General features: G+C 43.3%; 1 protein-coding gene across 6 annotated transcripts in view; it reads right to left on the reverse strand.

Annotated features, from left to right (window-relative positions):
- Positions 1–3,632: 3,632 nt before the first annotated feature.
- TCTEX1D1 (Tctex1 domain containing 1) overlaps positions 3,633–20,682 on the reverse strand; it is a 29,174-nt gene continuing 12,124 nt past the window's right edge. For 3 of the 6 annotated variants that reach the window (XM_033917165.1, XM_033917163.1, XM_033917164.1), the window contains exons 3-5: positions 20,351–20,442; positions 11,534–11,658; positions 3,633–6,327 (exon numbers count right to left, since the gene is read on the reverse strand). In XM_033917165.1, coding sequence (XP_033773056.1) covers positions 6,124–6,327; positions 11,534–11,658; positions 20,351–20,442 — 421 coding nt within the window. In that variant the 3' untranslated portion in view covers positions 3,633–6,123. Of the gene's footprint in view, positions 6,328–8,947; positions 9,827–11,533; positions 11,659–20,350; positions 20,443–20,682 lie in introns of those variants that run through there. The other 3 variants (XM_033917166.1, XM_033917168.1, XM_033917167.1) reach the window with 3 other exon arrangements.

The raw sequence follows: 20,682 nt of genomic DNA on the forward strand, positions 1-20,682 counted from the left end.
ATTATCTGATGGTAAGAGCAGGAGGCCAGGGGGAAGCCGGAAGACACGGGCCGCATAATCGTACCTGGAGAGCCGCATGTGGCCCATGAGCTGTGAGTTTGAGAACACTGGGTTAGACCAATGGTCCATCAAGCCCAGTAGCCCGTTCTCACAGTGGCCAATCCAGGTTCCTAGTACCTGGGCAAAACCCAAGGAGTAGCAATATTTCATGCTACCAATCCAGGGCAAAGGCTTCCCCCATGTTTTTCTCAATAACAGACTATGGACTTTTCCTCCAGGAAATTGTACAAACCTTTCTTAAAACCAGCTACGCTATCTGCTCTTACCACAGCCTCTGGCAAATGTGTTCCAAAGCTTAACTATTCTCTAGTGAATAAATATTTCCTCCTATTGGTTTTAAAAGTATTTCCCTGTAACTTCAAGTGTCCCCTAGTCTTTGTAATTTTTGATGGAGTGACATATCGATCCACTTGTTCCTGTTCTACTCCACTCAGGATTTTGTAGACTTCAAATCATATCTCCCCTCAGCCGTCTCTTTTCCAACAGATGAGCCCTAACCTTTTTAGTTTTTGAATCTCAGTTAACCGGGTCTCTCACACAACTGGCAAAAAAATCACTGGTGGAAAAAAAAATAATGTTTCCCTTAGCACCAACAGCAATGTTCTGAGCCACAAATTCTCCCTCAAGCCCCAGCGGAATTCTGCTGCACAGCCTGACACCAGCTCCAGACTCCATCCCCTACCTCCTCCTGGCATTTTAAATCTTCAGGGCAGCCACCACGTAGCACAAGCAGGCCTGCACCCTGAAATAGAATGAAGGGTTCCAGAGCAGGCCTGCTCGTTGACGCTGTGTGGCAGTTACCCTAAAGATTTAAAGTACTACGTTGGGAAATGGGTAGGAGTGCGGACACCAATCAGCAACCACCAATTTTTGGGAAGGCCATGGCCTCTGTGGCCTCTTGCATTCTGACGCCTATGGAATAGGTTACCATGCACCCTTCTGATCACCTAATCCTAGACACCTATTATACAAACTACCGTATTTTCGCGGATATAACGCGCGCGTTATACGTGATTTTACGTACCGCGCATACCCCTCGCGCGTTATATGCCTGAGCGCGGTATAGAAAAGTTTTTAAACATAGTTCCCACCCCGCCCGACGCCCGATTCACCCCCCCAGCAGGACCGCTCGCACCCCCACCCCGAACGACCGCTCGCACGCGCTCCCACCCGCACCCGCATCCACGATCGGAGCAAGAGGGAGCCCAAGCCCTCTTGCCCGGCCGACTCCCCGACGTCCGATACATCCCCCCCCCCCGGCAGGACCACTCGCACCCTCACCCCGAAGGACCGCCGACTCCCCAACAATATCGGGCCAGGAGGGAGCCCAAACCCTCCTGGCCACGGCGACCCCCTAACCCCACCCCGCACTACATTACGGGCAGGAGGGATCCCAGGCCCCCCTGCCCTCGACGCAACCCCCCTCCCCCCAACGACCGCCCCCCCCCCAAGAACCTCCGCCCGTCCCCCAGCCGACCCGCGACCCCCCTGGCCGACCCCCACGACATCCCCACCCGCCTTCCCCGTACCTTTGTGTAGTTGGGCCAGAAGGGAGCCCAAACCCTCCTGGCCACGGCGACCCCCTAACCCCACCCCGCACTACATTACGGGCAGGAGGGATCCCAGGCCCTCCTGCCCTCGACACAAACCCCCCCCCCCCCCCAACGACCGCCCCCCCCCAAGAACCTCCGACCGCCCCCCCAGCCGACCCGCGACCCCACTGGCCGACCCCCACGACCCCCCACCCCCCTTCCCCGTACCTTTGGTAGTTGGCCGGACAGACGGGAGCCAAACCCGCCTGTCCGGCAGGCAGCCAACAAAGGAATGAGGCCGGATTGGCCCATCCGTCCTAAAGGTCCGCCTACTGGTGGGGCCTAAGGCGCGTGGGCCAATCAGAATAGGCCCTGGAGCCTTAGGTCCCACCTGGGGGCGCGGCCTGAGGCACATGGTCGGGTTTGGCCCATGTGCCTCAGGCCGCGCCCCCAGGTGGGACCTAAGGCTCCAGGGCCTATTCTGATTGGCCCACGCGCCTTAGGCCCCACCAGTAGGCGGAGCTTTAGGACGGATGGGCCAATCCGGCCTCATTCCTTCGTTGGCTGCCTGCCGGACAGGCGGGTTTGGCTCCCGTCTGTCCGGCCAACTTCCAAAGGTACGGGGAAGGGGGGGGGGGGGGTCGTGGGGGTCGGCCAGGGGGGTCGCGGGTCGGCTGGGGGGGGGGGGGGTTTGCGTCGGGGGCAGGGGGGCCTGGGATCCCTCCTGCCCGTAATGTAGTGCGGGGTGGGGTTAGGGGGTCGCCGTGGCCAGGAGGGTTTGGGCTCCCTTCTGGCCCAACTACACAAAGGTACGGGGAAGGCGGGTGGGGGTGTCGTGGGGGTCGGCCAGGGGGGTCGCGGGTCGGCTGGGGGACGGGCGGAGGTTCTTGGGGGGGGCGGTCGTTGGGGGGAGGGGGTTTGCGTCGAGGGCAGGAGGGCCTGGGATCCCTCCTGCCCGTAATGCAGTGCGGGGTGGGGTTAGGGGGTCGCCGTGGCCAGGAGGGTTTGGGCTCCCTCCTGGCCCGATATTGTTGGGGAGTCGGCGGTCCTTCGGGGTGAGGGTGCGAGTGGTCCTGCCGGGGGGGGGATGTATCGGACGTCGGGGGGGGCATCAGGCTTTCAGGATGGGGACAGACCTTCAAGGGGGGACAGGACTTCAAGGGAGGACAGTGCACGGAAAGTCAGGGGGGGTGAACGGAGAGTCGGGACAGCGCACGGAAAGTCAGGGCAGTGCACGGAAGTCAGGGGGGGTGAACAGAGAGTCGGGACAGCGCACGGAAAGTCAGGGCGGGCGAAAGGAGAGTCGGGCAGCATGCGCGTTATATGCCTGAGCGCGGTATAGAAAAGTTTTTGTACATATCATCGTGATTTCTGCGCGCTATACCCCTGTGCGCGTTTTACAATGGTGCGCGTTATATCCGCGAAAATACGGTAATTAGGCCTCAGAGTACTTCAGCATGCATAAAATATGTTTTACTTGCTTTATAGACACCATTTCTCAAATGCTATGATCGACACAATATTTGCATAAAATCCTTGGAGACAGTTCACGTAAAAGCATACTTATGGCCAAATAAAATTTTCTTTCCATAATGATATATGAGACGTATTTGTTATTGTGTAAAAGCCATATTCATGCCACCTGTTTCAAATTCATCATCATCTTTTCTGGAACTGAGCATGAAAATGAATGTCCCAGTTGCATTTGTTTTGCTTTTTATCTGCCATATATTGGCCACAGAATACCTCTTCTTAATGTGATTAACAGCATGCATGTGAAGGAACCCATGCAAGCTATCAGCTGCAAATAAACAGGGCAATTTCAGCTCAGGCTAGTTTATACAGATAAATATCTATTTGCCCAAGTAAATACTTCTGAATATTCTTTTCTAAACTTTTCTTTTATTAGAGCATATTGCATTTTGAGAGAATTCGATCATTAAATGACCCCATTTTAAACATAAGAACTGTAGAGATCCTTCACTTGGAACATCAGCTTCAGTCCATGAAAAGGTGCTATGATCAAACGCAGAGCACATCTCATAGTTCACAGTTTCATAGTTTATTTAAATTTTTGATTAAACGCTTAACCAAAGGTACAAAGCGTTGTACATAATTTAAAATAGCTGTGAGACAAACAATTTAAATTATTAGACATACACCGACTAATCATACATCTCATAATCAACAGTTGCTCCAATTGCAGGCTACCTTACGTGAGTTAATACATCATAGAACAGCTAAATCCCTATGTGATTATAGATCCGTTATACAGACCCAGCAGTAAGAAAGAAACATTTTTAGTTTGCTTGGTGTCAGTAAAGGAAGGTCCAAAAAGAATTCTGGTCCTAGTGGATGAGGGTATTTGTAAGATCCTTCAGAACATTATAAGCAACTGTATGTGCCTCTTTTGGATGAAGGTTTGCAAAATCAAGTGTATTTGGATAGTTTGGACCTCCCGAGTATAGTTCAACTTCAATTTATTTGATACTAGTCTTATAGCCCGTTACATTAACGGGTGCTAGAATCTATTCCTTCCTCTCTGTCAGTAGCATAAGAGATACCGAGCTCCTGGTGTTGTCGATTCACAGATTTTTAACTCTATTTGTTCATTATGGAACGTGGGTGAATTATCATTTATATCTAGTTTTCCCGATTGGGGAGAGCTCTTCCGTCAAAGTTCATGTTTTAGTGCAAAGCCAATGCTGCGACTCCTCTCTCGATCCCCACCTTGGGTACGCCGGCCTCAGTTATTGCGCGCGGGGGGGGGGGGGGGGCGTTCAGCCACGGGGTGTTGTGAAGCCACCGTGGTGGTGGTGGATGGGCGATGTGAAGTACAAATTTTGAATTTCTGCTTCGTTCTCTTTCCCGGCTGCTTCGCATTATTGAAGCACTCCCCCCCTCCCCTCCCCACCTCCCTTTAAAGCACGTCTTTAACCCTTTAAATGACGTGACGGTGTTTTGGTTGTCAAAATTACGGCTTGTGTGTGCAGGGCCAATGTGGTGCAGGTTGGAAATGTCAAGGAGAGGGAGTCCACTCTCCCCAAGCCTACTGGTAGTGGGTGTGTGTGTGTGTGTGTGTGTGTGTGGAATCTAGGTCCGAGTTGCACCCCCCTCCCAACGCCTGCCCTACTCGCGCGGGATTCACGTGGAAAGTGAATGGGCTGTGGGGGAAGGGGAGAGATGTTTTGCAGCAAATGGCAACACGGAGCATCCGGCTATCTCCCATTATCGGACTTTCAGAACAATTGGGCAGGGGGGTAGCCCTACCCCGCGTACGTTTGCTGGCCCAGATATACTGTAAGAGAGTAGGGGATGTGCTGGAGATTGTATGCCTCAGCGTGCAGGGGTGGGGGGAGGGGAGCGGGCAGGCAGGATCGCCCTCATCTTCCGCTCACATAGTACTGGTGGCTTTTCTTTCCTCCCCCCGCCCCGCTGCTGCAGTCCCACTTCATTGTGGCTTCCTGTGAACTCCAGGAAGCAGCACCTTCGCGAGTGTGGGGCCGTTACTGTAGCGACGCGAGGTGGAGAGCAGGGAGGCTGTGGTGACGTAGTATGCGCGCATGCGCACTCGTGCCGGCACACCCCAACAGAACAGGGATCAGGGAACACGCGGCGCGAGTGCGCATGTGCAGCTAGCATTTTATTATTATAGATAATGCAAAATATAAACATAAGTTTAGTCTAAGCGGTTTAAAATGAAATCAAGGGGGAGGAAATAATTTCTAAAATAATAAAACAAATACAAAAGATGTAACAACAACAAAAGGGTAAAAGATCAGGTATGATTACAATTTTTGATTCAAAGGAAAAGACTAGGGGCTAGATGCACAAAACATGGCTGTTAAGACCCTGTGAATTGCTGTTGGTTTTGATGTAGCTATCAGGTCCCAATGCAGATATCTAATTATATATTATACTGGAAGATAAGGGGATGAAGTCTTGTTGATATAATGTGTTCCGATAGGAGTGTAATGTGGGTATTGGGAACTGGTGGGGTGGGGGGAGAGGGCAGACTTGTTAGAGAAATTCTATGAACTGGTGACATTGCATGCGGTAACAATACCAAAAGAATTTGTTATTGTCTTAACTGACCTGCACAGAGTGTAATATGGTTGTTTCTAATTTTGTTCACCAATACAAATTATTTCAAACTAAACATAATATTATATGTTTTCTTATGTTTGAAGGAAGTTATTGAATATGGGGTAGGGAGGGATATGGAATCTGAATTAGATTTGATAGGCTATTAAGTGATGTATTTAAGTACAAAATGATGATATATGCTGTTACTCTTATGATAAGTTTTAAAAATGAATAAAGAATATTAAAAAAAAGAAAGCTTAGTATCAAAACAGCATGCATAAGGACTTGCAGTGTAAAAACCAAAAGTTAAAAATGATAAAGAAGTACATGATTACTTTTTAAAAGTGTCGTGCTCCCCATCCTCTTCTATAACATCAACAAAATACAGTACACTGTAGATTTGGGACAGATTGTTCATTCTGGCTAACCTCATTCTACCACATTTTCACTCAAAGTAAACACCGTAGACATTAGCTACAGCAAATAAGGAGCCATTTTGCAACGCATAAGATGAAAATGTATCATTCGTAGTATCCCAGATGCATCTGCTTCCAATGCGCATACTCTGCTTGTTGAGTTGTCCTATATGAATCAGCACGATAATTTTATACCTTGGGATCATCAGGTCTTTCACTCGGGCTTTTATAACCTGCAACAGAAAAAGTTGTTTTATCTACTCCTCATATTCTAAACTGCTGATTATTTTGCATTTATAATCCTCTATAATAAAACCCTAAATGCGCATGTGCACTTACAACTCTGTGTTTCCTGACAGCGTGATGTGTGCCTCTGTGCTGAATTCGATTTCAGGTGCGTGGGGCGACTTGCGACGGCAGTGGCGGTTTGACTCCTGCACTGCTGCTGCCGGGATGCCTCTTCTCACCCCCAGACCAGCAACCGCAGCAGTCGCGGGGCATGCGAGGTGGGCCGGCCAAGCAAAAGCCCCGAGGCTGCCCGGGCTAGCGGATGCTGGACAGGGGGAGCAGGGAAAGGAGAAGGCCTACTGCTGGACATGGGGATCAGGTAAGCAGTGCTGCTGGACAAGGGGGAGGTAAAAGGAAGGGAGAAGGTCTACTGCTGGACAGGGGGAGCAGGGAAGAGGTGCTGCTGGACAGGGGGGAGGTATAAGGAAGGGAGAAGGGCTGCTGCTTGACAAGGGGGGAGCAGTGAAGGGGTGCTGCTGGACAGGGGGGAGGTAAAAGGAAGGGAGAATTGCTACTGCTGGACAGGGGGAGCAGGCAAGGGGTGGTGGTGGACAGCCGAGGAAAGAGAGAGACAGAAAGAAAGAAAGACAGACAGCGCCAAGGTGAGAGAGAGACAGAAAGACACACATCTATTCTAGCACCCGTTAATGTAACGGGCTTAAAGACTAGTTAATATATAAAGGAGTGACATTGTACAGTGCCAATGCTGTGTACTGACATGTGGAATGTCTTCAATTTGATCTCCAAGCCAGGTCTTCCATTGTCTGGGCCAGTTGAAGATTGAGATCATGGGGCAGCAGCATTTACAGCTCCCAGAAGGGTGGGAATCATTCAAAGGTCATAGTCAGAGCCTTTTATTGCAGGCTACCAGAAGGAAGACGGACTGCAGCTGAAAGACGGTCACTATAAAAGTCAGATTAGCTGTTTTGTGGTGGGGCATATAAAACAAGGGGAATATTCGCATATGAAGGTTCACAGTGCCAGGCACAAGATCCCAGCCCTCATTCTGACTGAGCTGGAGGCCCATAAGCAGCAGGAAAAAAACTGCCACCTGAAAAATAGCTGTAAAAATAAAAATGAGTAAAGGAGAAAGGCAAATTCCAAATGCATAGGATCAATAGAGAAAGTAGTGGAAGGAAAGCTGATAGCTTGCAAGGGTTCCTTCACATGCATGCTGTTAAATCACATTAAAAGGAGCTGTTCTATAGCCAGCATGTGGAATGTTTTAAAAGATTTTTAACTTAAATAAAGTTTTATATTATTTATTGCAGATTAACGAAAGATTCAAAAGGGAAAACAAGCCAAAAGCAATATTCCCAATACTGCATAGAACAAAAACCTCATTTGTAAGCATCTTTCTATGTGGAATGATGACCTGGACGGAACTTAGACGTTTGGAGCTAGACCTGATTTAGAAGCATCTAAGTGCCACAAAGGTGCCCAAAGAGATCATATGACCACTGCATGCATCAAGGTAAGACCCCCCCCCCCCCCACACACTCCCCAAGTGCTCACTGACCACTTTCTACCACACAAAAATCAGAACAAAAAGGTACATACCTGGCTCTAGAACAGCTCCATCTGGTATGGGGAAGCCTAGTAGATCATCAGGACTGTAGAGTTACCTGGTGGGCAAGCTAGTGAACCACAGAGAGGAGGACTCAGGCCCATAAGGCACTCTAACCACAACATATATGGCATTAAGAATGAACCCACCCAAACCCTACTGTATAGCCATATAGGTGCTACCTGCAGCCATAAGGGCTATTGGGGTGGTACACAGGTGGGTATAATAGGTTTTAGGGGACTCATCATAAATTATAAGGGGGTTATGGTGAGATATACATCTTACACCCTTTCAGTGAAGTTCATAGCAGTGCCCTTTAAGGTGTCTCACTGCTCTATTGGGATGTCTATGTGGCCAAATCCATTATTATGCTGGCCCCTCCCATGTCCAAATGGTCTGGATTAAGACATTGTGAACATGGATGTTTTTGTATTCGAAAATGGCCAAAAAAGTTAAGATGTCTTAAAGGCCAAGACGTCCAAATAGGTCATTCTCAAAAAACAAAATCTGGACGTCTAGCAGTTTTGAAAATGGATGTTTCCAATATTTGGATATCTTGTGGGAAATGTCCAAAGTCGAACTTAGACACAAATGGTTTGAAGTGATTTATAAACCTCAAAACCACTAGTATAACACTAGAATGGATATTTAAATTTTAGAGATTACATTAATTAAGAAATTTCTTAAAAAGGTAAGCCTTCAGTTTTTTTTCAAAACCTCATATAGGTGGGCTTTTACAAAGTTACACTGCCAAGCAGCACATACTAAATTCTCAGCCACCCACAGGAATAGAATGGGTGGCTTGTCATTTAGTGTGTGCTGCTTGGAAAGCAGCTTGTAAAAGACCTGATAGGTTTATGTCTCGTTAGTAGTAGTAAAGAATTCCATCTCAAGGCTGCTTGATACAAAAAGGAGGAAGACAGCCTCCTTTTCAATCCAACACCTTAAGCATTAATTGATCAAAACTTTGTAAAGTGTGGTATAGATGAAGACAGTTTAATAAAGTCATATGAGTTGGAGCCAATCTATAAAATATTCAAAAAATAAAAATGCACAGCTTTAAAGACAGATCTAGTTTTTATCGGAAGCCAATAGAGCTTGAACAAGAGTGGAGTACCTTTCTTAAATTTGTGGGCACTGCAAATCTATTAAGTGGCTGTACTTTGAATCACCTGTGATTTTTTTCTCAAACCAACAGTACACCCAAGATATAAGACATTACAATAGTCCAGTTGTATTAATACTAATGCTTAAACCGCTAGTTTAAAATGTTCAAAAAAGAAGTATTGTCTTAATTGATTTAATTTCCTAAGATTAAAAAAGTGAAAAATTATGATGATTAACCCTTGAGGCAGGTGAGAATGCTGAAACATATCAGGCTTTTAAAAATATGATCAATAACTTAACTGGCGCATATGAATATAGCTATCGATGATTGTGGTCCATTAGCTGATTAACACTGATTTTCTATGCTAGTTTAGCTATGAAATCTGATTAGTACAAAAGTCCCTTAGTGCAAAGTAAGTTAACCACCTAATAAGTGAATTAGCACATGTCTGAACTAACAGTTACTGTATTGGCTTGACACCTAGTGCTTGCTAATTCATGTGCTAACTGCAGAGTATGGGTCCTTTCCTCCATTAAGAATATATGCCGCTGAAGTATGCTGAATCAGACACCCAAGTATTCCAGCACTGCAATGGGTTTAACTTGCTCTTGGCTACTTCAAAAACTGCATAACTGCATCACATGCCCTGTTGCCTCAGTGCTCTCCTAAGCAGACTGCTTGAATCAATCAGACAGGGGTGAACCAAGATTCCTTCTTTCTGCAGCACTGTTGCCATCACCACTATCACTTTCAAAAATGTTCTTGGGAACTGTAGATAAACCGAAAGAGAGCACAAAATGAAGATGAAGGAACTTCTAATGTGTTCTTCAAATAAGGATATAAAAATATGCTACCATGAGATCTAAGAATGTCAGAAACTCCCCTTTTTAGACTCCAACAATGACCAAAGTACAATATCTCCATGCAAAACTTGGGCCCTATTGACTCTTAAGGTCTAGAATTGGCCAAAAGGTACTTTCTATCTTGGGGACTACGAAATATAGCAAGTACTTCTCTGTACCACGTTTTCTGGGTGGTATGGATACCATGGGCTGAATTTAAACCAGCCTCTACCTGACTGCTGCCACCTTTAGCAGATACCAGGTTATGCTAATATTTTATAATGGAACCTTGGCCTCAGAGTGTCTAAATGAAGAACCAGTTATAGAACTGCCCCCTAAATGTCCCCTTACATAGCAACATAGTAAATGACAGCAGATAAAGACCTGAACAGTCCAGTCTGCCCATTAGTGATACTCATTTAAAAAATACATGATTTGATTAACATGTCTCTTCTTTGATACTTCTGGGCTGTAGACTGTAAAGTCTGGTATCCTATGTTCCAAATGCTGAAGTTGCCGTCCAAGCTCACTTCAGCCTATCCAACCATCCTGTTGTGTACAGGATATCTACCGTAAAGTCTGGCCAGCAACATCTTCATGTTCCATATTAGTGGAATTCACACTGATGCCTACCTCAGACCATCCTACACCGAATCACCATATATGAGACACAGACTGTGCAGGTCTGTCCAATACTGGCCTTAGTTCTTTAATTTACATCCTTCATTTTCTAATTAGAGATCCTCTATTTTTATCCCATGCTTTTTAAAAATTCCATTTCCATTTCCCTCTCCACTACTTCCCTCGGGAGGGTATTCCAGGCATCTACCACCCTCTCTGTGAAGAAGAATTTCCTAACATTGTTCCTAAGTCTTCCTCCCTGTAACCTCAAATTATGCCCTCTAATTTTACAATTTTTTCTTCTCTGGAAAAGATTTGGTTCTATATTAATGTCTTTCAAGTATTTAAACGTCTGTATCATATGTCCCCTGTCCCTCCTCTCCTCCAGAGTATACATATTTAGGTCTTCCGGTCTCTTCTCATACTTCTTTTGGTTCAAACCTCTTTTCAATTTTGTTGCCTTCCTCTGGACCGCTTCAAGTTTTTTTATATCCTTCGCCAGATATGGCCTCCAAAACTGAACACAATACTCCAAGTGCGACCTCACCAAAGACCTCTATAGGGGCCTCAACACTTCCCTTCTTCTGCTGGTTACTCTTCTTTCTATACAGCCTAGCATCCTTCTGGCAACAACCACCACCTTATCACACTGTTTAGATGTCTTTAGATCCTCAGACACAATCACTCCAAGGTCCCTCTCTCCATCTGTGCTTATCAGCTTCTCACCTCCCAGTCAGTAACCATGCCCATCATATATTACTATAGGCTCCTCCAGCTGAGATGCTATTAATTCCCCCCCAATTTTCTCCTATTTCATTAATAAAATAAATATCTACACACTTGATAAGTGTTAATTGTAAATAACTAGGCTATAGGTAGTATTGATAACATATTTCAAATAAAAAATTGACTTTTATATCTAGAGACTACATATTAAACATTTTTATATAAATTCAGAATCAGATTACAATAATAAATCATATAACATTCATATGCTTCACATGACTTCTCACCTCTGAGATGGTTTTAGTCATCTGTCTGCACAGTTCTGCTTCATACCTTTCTTCTTGAAGGTAACTTGTAAGCACTTCCTCCAGTATATTATTTACTGTAGCAACTGGAAAATGTTTTGTAGGGCCTGTTATATATATATATATTAAATATTTTAATATATTATTGAGATTGCTATGCAACAAATTGACACAGAATCTAGTTCCTGTATTTGGGCTATATGTCTAGAGTAGGCACATAGAGGTATATGTAGATTAGATGTGCATTTTCAGTGGCATACACCTTGGAAGCAATTTTATAACAGGGTGCCTCCATTTAGGTGGCTAAATAATGTAGTGAATCTATTCTATAAGGAAACCTGTGAATGCAAGTGTCCTTATAGAATACTAGTGAAAACCTGCATTAGCATGCCATAACATAGATGCACCCATTTACAACAGGTCTATGGCTCACATAAATGTTTGCCCCTAAATTTGACAGTTAGTGAACATGTGGCCCTTCGTGTGGACCAAGCCATTAACTATGCCCAACTCTCCCTGCACCCCTGCATGCAAAAACCCACAAACCTTCCTCTTGACTATTGCGCTCTTCACACCAATTATGTCTTTCCACATACCAAATATAGAAAACACCACCATACAGCTATAGAGAAAGAGCAGCCACTCCAGATATCAAAAGTTTTCAAAACAGTGGAGAAAAAGAGACCTCAGAACACTTTGCATTTGAAATTATGTTAGGAAATGCCATTTTGAAACCGGTCTGAACTGGATTATTTCAAGAGTTCCCAGGTTACAGCTATGAAGATATGGCTATTGCTAGTCTGATAAGTATTGAAGAGGCCTGGTTAGGCGCACACTATGCAGAAGCGTTAGCAGGACGTGACAAACACATTTAAAACTTTGAAAAAGTCAGAATAATAAACAGAAGACCAGGAAACAGATATATAGCATAAGAAAAGGGGAATTCACTATTTGTGTGGTGTTAGGTGGGGCAGAATCATAGAGGAAATCAGGTAATGCGTAACATACTTCTAGAGGGATTAAGAACTCCATCTTGATTTAGTGACTCCATTTTGTTTTCGTGACTTTCTGTCTGTCTTTGTTCTCTCTGCGTTTCCCACCTTGAGCCTCGGGGCTCTAATTAATACCAGACCTCTCAGTCTGGCTTGTGGAAGATATAGGGTTTCATATTTTTGAATACAGATAGTTATATGTATTAAATATGCTGTGTGGATCTATGGATGGAAGGGGCCCCGAATGTGCGTGATATATGGTATGAATGATATGTGAGAGAATTATTTGTGAGAGAATGATTTGTACTTAAAGTTTCTTGCATCATATATATATATATGATGCAAAAAACTTTAAGGAGAAATCCTGAGAACAACATCTGGAAATAGAGCCAGAAACACTGTACCAGTCTTTGAGAGCAGAACAGGAAAGGTCAGCTAGTTTGATCTCCAGCATAGGAGGGAGGGGGAGTAGGTTTTTCCTCTTTCTTCTGTGCTGACAGGGACACAAATTTATCAGCAGATGCTGAAGAGAAATGCAGGCTGACTTTAACAAACAAGCTGTTTTGGATTTAAAGTTTTCTTTGGGTATATTATAATATTTTATGCATATTCAGAAATTAATGTAAACAAAAATATGATTTGTGAAACTTTTTTCCATGTCAAAAGGAAGTTCTTTGTTCAAACCTAAGGACAGCCTCTATTAGCCGATTGGCTGACAAGTGTGATGTCAGACTGCACAGAAAATATATATTGGTGAACAATGAATTATAGGTTGGGATTCTTTGTCAGAAATGCCAGCGTTTGGCATCTGTAAAGATTCCTCGATGACGCAAATAATCTTTTGATGGTTGTTATGAAAATAAATAAAATTAATACATTTTTTTGAACCTTTTGCAAACCTGTGAGCAAACCTGGCTGCTCAGTATATATGTTGGGGTTTTGTTTTTTTTTTTCCAATTCTTTATTCGTTTTAAAAGCCAATACAAAGTGCAACAGATTTACAAACAATTGGTACAATAAACAGCACTCCTTACAATCAAATAATAAAATAAGTACATAATCCCTCCTCCATCCCACCCTCCCTTCCTGGATGTGCATAACATTCATTCAAAAATCAAAGGGTAATCTTAATGATCAATTCGTATAAAATTTTGTTAATGGATCCCAAATCTCTTTGAATTTATTATAGTGTCCCAATTGTAATGAATTCATACGTTCAAACTTATAAAATTGGAATAAGGTTTCCCACCAAAAATTATAATTTATTCTATCCCATTTTTTTTCCAGTTTTTTGTGATTAGCTGCATAGCAACTCCTGTCATGATAAGAAGTAATCTGTTCTTTTTTGCATTGATTGGACTCTTGGGCATTAATAGTGTTCCAAACAACACTACATCATATGACAATGACAGTGAGACTTCCAATATCATATTGATTTGACCCCAAATAGACCTCCAGAATTTAAGTATCAAGGGACAATAGAACAATAGATGATCCAGTGTCCCTAAATCAAGATGACAATGCCAGCATCTATTAGACCTAGAACTATCTAACTTTTGCAAATGAACAGGGGTCCAGAAAATTCTATATAACAGAAAAAAACAAATTTGTCTCATAGATGCTGACGCTGTACATCTCATCCTCCAAGTCCAAATCCAAATCCGTGACCATTGAGTAGCAGAAATCTGCTGCTTTATCTCAATGCTCCAAATGTCTTTTAGACGAGTTTTAGGTTTCTTATTCAAATATTCAGATATTAATTTATACCACTTGGCAGCCTGATGCCCTAGCAAATCTGTCTGGAAGCATAGGCCCGACAAGCTATACTGATTATTTAAATTTCAACAATCAGGGAACCAACCCCTTCTGAATGACCTGCTTCAACTGCAACCACTTATATGCTTGAGACTTTGTAATACCGAATGATTGTTGCAGTTGTGAAAAATCAAGCATTTTCTCATTTGACAACACATCATCTAAAGTACGTATACCTGTCTGCAGCCAATGCTTCCAGAGGATCTTAGACTCGCCAATTTGAATCTTGGAGTTCAGCCATAAGGACTGACAAGTGGATTGATGAATCTGAATAGGTGTTAGGTTATTAATACATGTGGAGAATAAAATTCTATTGTCCTTATAAATCCTAGGTAACTTGATACTTAAAGCATGACACAATTGCAATAGGGACAGGAATTCCCACTCCAAAATAAGCCAGTCCTGAAGATGCTCCATGAGTTCAGGAAGCATCCAATACATACCCTGCCTCATAATAAAAGCTTGATGGTATCTATAGAAATTTGGAAAATTTACCCCACCCGCCACAATTGTTTTTTACAAAGAGACTAAAGCTATTATAGTAGTTTTACCCAGCCAAATAAATTTAGTAATACAGTGGAACCTTGGTTTACGAGCATAATTCATTCTAGAAGCATGCTTGTAAACCTAAGTACTCGTATATCAAAGCAAGTTTCCCCTTTTTTGAACGCAATACTCCAAATGAGGTCAGGGGCATTATGACATTCTTAGTCTTGTTAACCATCCTCTTTTTAAATAATTCCCAGCATCCCATTTGCTTTTTTGGCCGCCGCCACATATTGAGCCGAAGGTTTCACCGTATTGTCTATAATGATACCCAGATCCTTTTCTTGGGCACTAACCCCCAAGGTGGACCCTAGCATCCGGTTAGCACACCTTAGTAAAAGAGGGGGTAAGTGTTCTGAGGTTTCTTTTTCTCCAATGTTTTGAAAACTTTGGATATCTGGAGTGGCTGCTTTTTCTCTATAGCTGTTTGGTGTTGTTTTCTTTTTTTTAGTTCAATTTCTTTATTAAAATTTTAAACATTACAAAGTCATAAAACATTGAAAAATATCAATAAATAATATCTCAATAAAGTAAAACATAGAAATTCTCTTCAGGTCATAGGAATAATCTTAGTTAACATTAAGAAAAGGTAAATATAGTTTAAACTGAGTAGATAAAGAAAAAGGAGTATGTTTTTCCACAGTATGTAGCTCAAAGCTCTTATACATTCAAAAGGAGGCCTACCAAAAAGTATAGTCCAGGAACTTAGTGGATTTCCAGTTTTCTAAAACTTGTTGAATACCTAATGAAAGCAGTATATCAATTAGATAGAATTTTCAAAACATAGATGCAATGACTGAAGAATTATTATGTCAAAATTAATCTCAGCAAACCATCCAGAGATGACTTTGATAGCCGACTAGATTTCTCTCCAAAAAGGCACTATTTTAGAGCAGCCAAATAACTTATGAATTAGAGTGCCAGATGATGAGTTGCAATGCCAGCAGTTATCATTATTCAGTAGAGTAGCTTTCATCATTCTATGTGGAGTCCAGGTAGCTTTCCAAATAATGACGTATAGGGATTGAGAGAATCCAAAAGAGAGCATCGGTCTATTAACTTTAGACTAGAGAGCTGCACGGGAACGGGGACGATGGGAATCCCGTGGGACCCGCGGGGATCCTGCGGGTTCCCCCTTCAGGTCGCGGGGATCCCGTGGGGTCACCCCCTAGGGTCGCAGGGATCCTGTGGGGACGCCCCCTAGGGTCACGGGGATCCCGTGGGGACTCTTCCGAGGGTCGCGGGGTTCCTGCGGGGCTGGATGTACTCAGCCGCGAGGCTCGTCTCCCTACCTGCCCTGCCGCAGCACAGAGCCGAACGGAAGTCTTCCCGATGTCAGCGCTGACAACGGAGGAGGGCTTAAGCAAAGCCCTCCCTCCCTCCGACGTCAGCACTGACATCGGGAAGACTTCTGGTCGGCTGTGTGTTGCTGTAGGGCAGGTAGGGAAAAGGCAGTAGTGTACCAAGGGGGGGGGCGGGGAGGGCGGTCCGCCCCGGGTGCAGCACAGCCGGCCTTTGTGGTGCTTCCCCGCCCAACTGACAACAGAACATGCCCGGTCCGACAAACCTCCCTGCCCTGTAGCCGCGAATCTAAATTACTTTCTTACAGCAGCTTCAATACTCCAGCTGCTGTAAGAAGGTAATTTACATTCGCGGCTACAGGGCAGGGAGGTTTGTCGGATTGGGCCTGTTCTGTTGTCAGTTGGGTGGGGAAGCGCCACAAAGGTAAGGGGCAGGGAGGGAGAAAGGGAGGAAAGGTGCAGTGGAGAGGAAAAGACGCTTAAGGTAAAACTGAGGGGGGAGAAGGACGCTGAAAGGACATGGGGAAGACGGGGGTGGAGAAGGATGCTGAAAGGACATGGGGAAGACAGAGGGGGGAGAAGGACGCTGAAAGGACACGGGGAAGACAGTGGGGGGAGAAGGATGCTGACAGGACATGGGGAAGACAGAGGGGAGAGAAGAACGCTGAAAGGAAATGGGGAAAAGAGAGTGGGGAGAAGACGCTGGCAGGGAAGAAGACAGAGATGCCAGACTATGGGGGGAGCGGAGGGAAGAAGATGGGTGCCAGACCAATTTGGAAGGGGGGAGAAAGGGAGAGGCACAGCAACAAAGCAAATGGAAGACGCAGAGAAAAGGGAGACAGTGGATGGAAGGAATTGAATGAGAACATGAGGAAAGCAGAAACCAGGCAACAAAGGTAGGAAAAAAATTCTATTTCTTTTTTTTTGCTTTAGGATAAAGTAGTATATTAGTTGTGTTGATAAAAATTTATAAACATTAGAGGCTCTGGGTAGAAACCCGTTTACAAAGTATGTATCCTTCCCAATTAATATTTCCAAATTAATAAAGTCTTTTTGCTTATTTGTAAATGGGTTTCTACCAGAGCCTTTAATTCAGTAGCATAATTAAATGAAATAACTATTTCTGTAGTTTATAGGGACGGGTTGGGATGGAGGGGATTCCTCGCGGGGACGGGTGGGGACGGAGGGATTCCTCGCAGGGACGGGAGGGATTCCTTACGGGGACAGGTGGGGACAGGTGGGACTTTGGCGGGGACAGGTGGGGACAGGTGGGATTTCTGTCCCCGCGCAACTCTCTACTTTAGACCAAAAGAAATTCCATTCTAGGTCATTTAATGAAGTAGTAAGAAGTTGGGATCATGTAGAGAAGTGTTTCTCAACCCACAGTAAGCATACCCTAGGGGGTACGTGGACCGCCTGTTGGGGGTACACAGCCTGGCTGCCAATTTCCGCCTGTCCATCCACTGCTGCTGCCACCACCTGGGATATCACGTTTCTGCCCACCCTCCCTCTGCAGCTCACGCAACAACCTTCTTGGAGCCGCACTTGCCAGAACTGATGACAGCCATTCAGGCAGCGGCACGGGACCAGGCAGGCATGCAAAAAGCTCACACCTGCCTTGTTCACTGTTTTGCCTTTCACTGCCACAGCCGTCCAGCAAGGGAAGTGTCAGGATTAAAAACAGGTAGGGGGGTCCTGCAACGATTAAAAACAGGTACCAGGAAGGGAGGGGGGGAGTGTTTGTGGTTTTCGCTCCATAAGACGCACTCTTATTTCCACCCACATTTGGGGGGAAAAAGTGCGTCTTATGGAGCAAAAAATACAGTATACGTAATCTGTGTAAATTATTGCGGAGACCTGCAAGATGTACAGAATTACAATAATCCAGAATGCTGAATACTATTGTACCAGCAACCTAACTGAGATTGGGCAAAAGCAAGATTTAATTGCACGCGGTTTCTGCAGAATGAAAAAACATTTCTTAACCAACACATTAATAAAGGCTTTCATAGAGAGATTCCTATCCAGGCAAACATCTAGGATTCTAATTTCAGAATTAATGGGGTAAGATATCCAATTTAATGTTAAATAGAGCGGTTAGAAGGGGATGCAAAAAAGAACTTAGTTTTGTCTGTGTTAAGTTTTATTTATTTATTGTATTTAAATACCACTTATAGTCTAAGTGGTTTACATTCAGGTACTCAAGAATTTCCCTCTCTGTCATGGCAGGCTCACACTCTATCTATGGAGCAATGGGGGGATTAAGTGACTTGCCCAGAGTCACAAGGGGCAGCATAGGATTTGAACCCATAACCTAAGGCTGAGGCTGTAGTTCTAACCATTGTGCCATGCACTCCCCCACACTAGTTTGAGTTCTCTCATCCAATTGTCCACAATGTGTAAAATATCTTGAATTTTATTAAAAGATACTGAGAAACTGGAGCAGCTAGGGATTACAATGGTGATATGGTTCTAGACTACTATTCCCTCTAAACTGAGCAGGACTCCTTCTACTACATTGCTGCCAATGGGGGTTGGAGGGGTGCTTCAATATTGTGTTTTCAGTTGCTAGGGACTCCTGTAGAGCTTGCCTGTCCCTTCACTATTGAAAATGTGATAGTGAAACAGCACTCCCCCACTGGCAGGACAATAGGTGGAGGACTCCCACTCAGTTTAGTGCACACTCGGTAATTTTTCAAAATGGCCATGTATTAATGGCAACGTTAGTGCATGACCATTAATACAAACAAAATACAAAAAAGCCATTTTTATTAGGGATGTACAATAAATTCATATTTGATTTGGCTGAACTGTGATTTTGATTCAAATATGAATAATCTGGTGCTTTGATATCACATTGCTTCTTTTATTCTTTGTTATGTTAAAGTTCAATGCCCATTATTTGTATTTGGTATTCACATTCGGCTGAATAATATTTTTCATTATTCATATTCAGCCAAATACTAAAATATGCTATTCGGTACAGCTCTAATTTTTATGGCTGTGGTAAAAATGGCATTAGTAAAAGTGCCTCTTGGTTTGTTCTTCTTTACAAAATAAGTATAAAATAGGCACGTTAATGAAATAGTTTTAGGTACCCTGTTATTAAGTTCCCCTTAAATCTAGTTAATAGACACCAGCCTGAAATTTAGGCATCTGAGTTTTTTAGGTTCCTAAACACATGTGAACTTTTGGCTTCTAAGACTGGCTGAAAATAAGTGTCCAAATTTAGGGACTCAGCTTTTTAAAATATCAGCCTATAAAATATCTAATCTGTTGATGTTTAGAAAAAAATTCAAGACCTATTTATTTCCAGTGGATTAAATGGTGGGAAATGCTGGGATATAATTTTTCCTATATTATCAATTTATGCTAATGTAATGTAATGTAATTTATTTCTTATATACCACTACATCCGTTAGGTTCTAAGCGGTTTGAAGAAAATATACATTAAGATTATAAATGAGAAGTAAGAAGGTACTTAAAAAATTCCCTTACTGTCCCGAAGTTTAATAAACTAATGTTTAGTTATATTGTTTTTTGATATGAGATTTTCCTTTTTATTGTAAACTATCTCAACTGGCCTTTGGTAAAAATGGAAGCAAATAAAATCTTATAAATAAATAACCTGCAAGGAATTCTGCTATGACAGTACTCTGAATTGCTCCCTCAAACGCTTTGCCTCGACCCTGAAGAAAAGTTTCTATAGTGAAACATGCATGTCGGGAGAGGTACAAAGTTGAACTAATCACTATCAAGTTAAGTGAAGTTCTTCTTTCTCATAGTACTTATACTAATATGAAGATTTTATATATATAAAGAAAAGGACTAAAAATAATGAATAAAAATTAATAAAGATTGGACTAACGAAGAGTGAAGCAACTGAGGCGGTTTTGGTAACCGGTTGCAGTCAGTAGGTCCATACAAATAAATAATTTATATAAAATAGAATTGTGTGCACTAATAATCTACAAGTCTATCGCTGTTGTTTAGACTTAATATTGAACAATAGTCCTTACACAGTACAGCATTCTGGGTTTGCCTAACTTTCAAAGAATGCATTTCCTATTGCACAATACCGTATATATCTATATTAAAGACTAAATTTTCATTCTGAAACACAGGGAACAGGATACATTTCTTACCCAGCTGAAAAGTATTTTCCATCTGCACTGCTGGTTGTACGACTTCATCATAATGGCCAGATTCTTCCGAATATGACACTGTACTTATAGCACTGGAAGTAATTAAAACATGGAAGTATGTAAGTAGATTGCTATTAAAAATATGTGACAACTTTTTCCTCTGTTATAAGATGCCTGGAAAACACCCTTTTCAAATTTGAGCATAGGACATCAATATAATACACAAATGCAGAAGAATATTTTTTAACAAAAGAAAGAATCACTATATATTGTAGCTATGTCAATCTTTTTTATGCCAATCTTAGAACTTAGAAGGCAATGGTAATGAATTA

This window comes from Geotrypetes seraphini, chromosome 12 (genome assembly GCF_902459505.1).
Source record: "Geotrypetes seraphini chromosome 12, aGeoSer1.1, whole genome shotgun sequence".
In the NCBI taxonomy this organism is placed as follows: domain Eukaryota; kingdom Metazoa; phylum Chordata; class Amphibia; order Gymnophiona; family Dermophiidae; genus Geotrypetes; species Geotrypetes seraphini.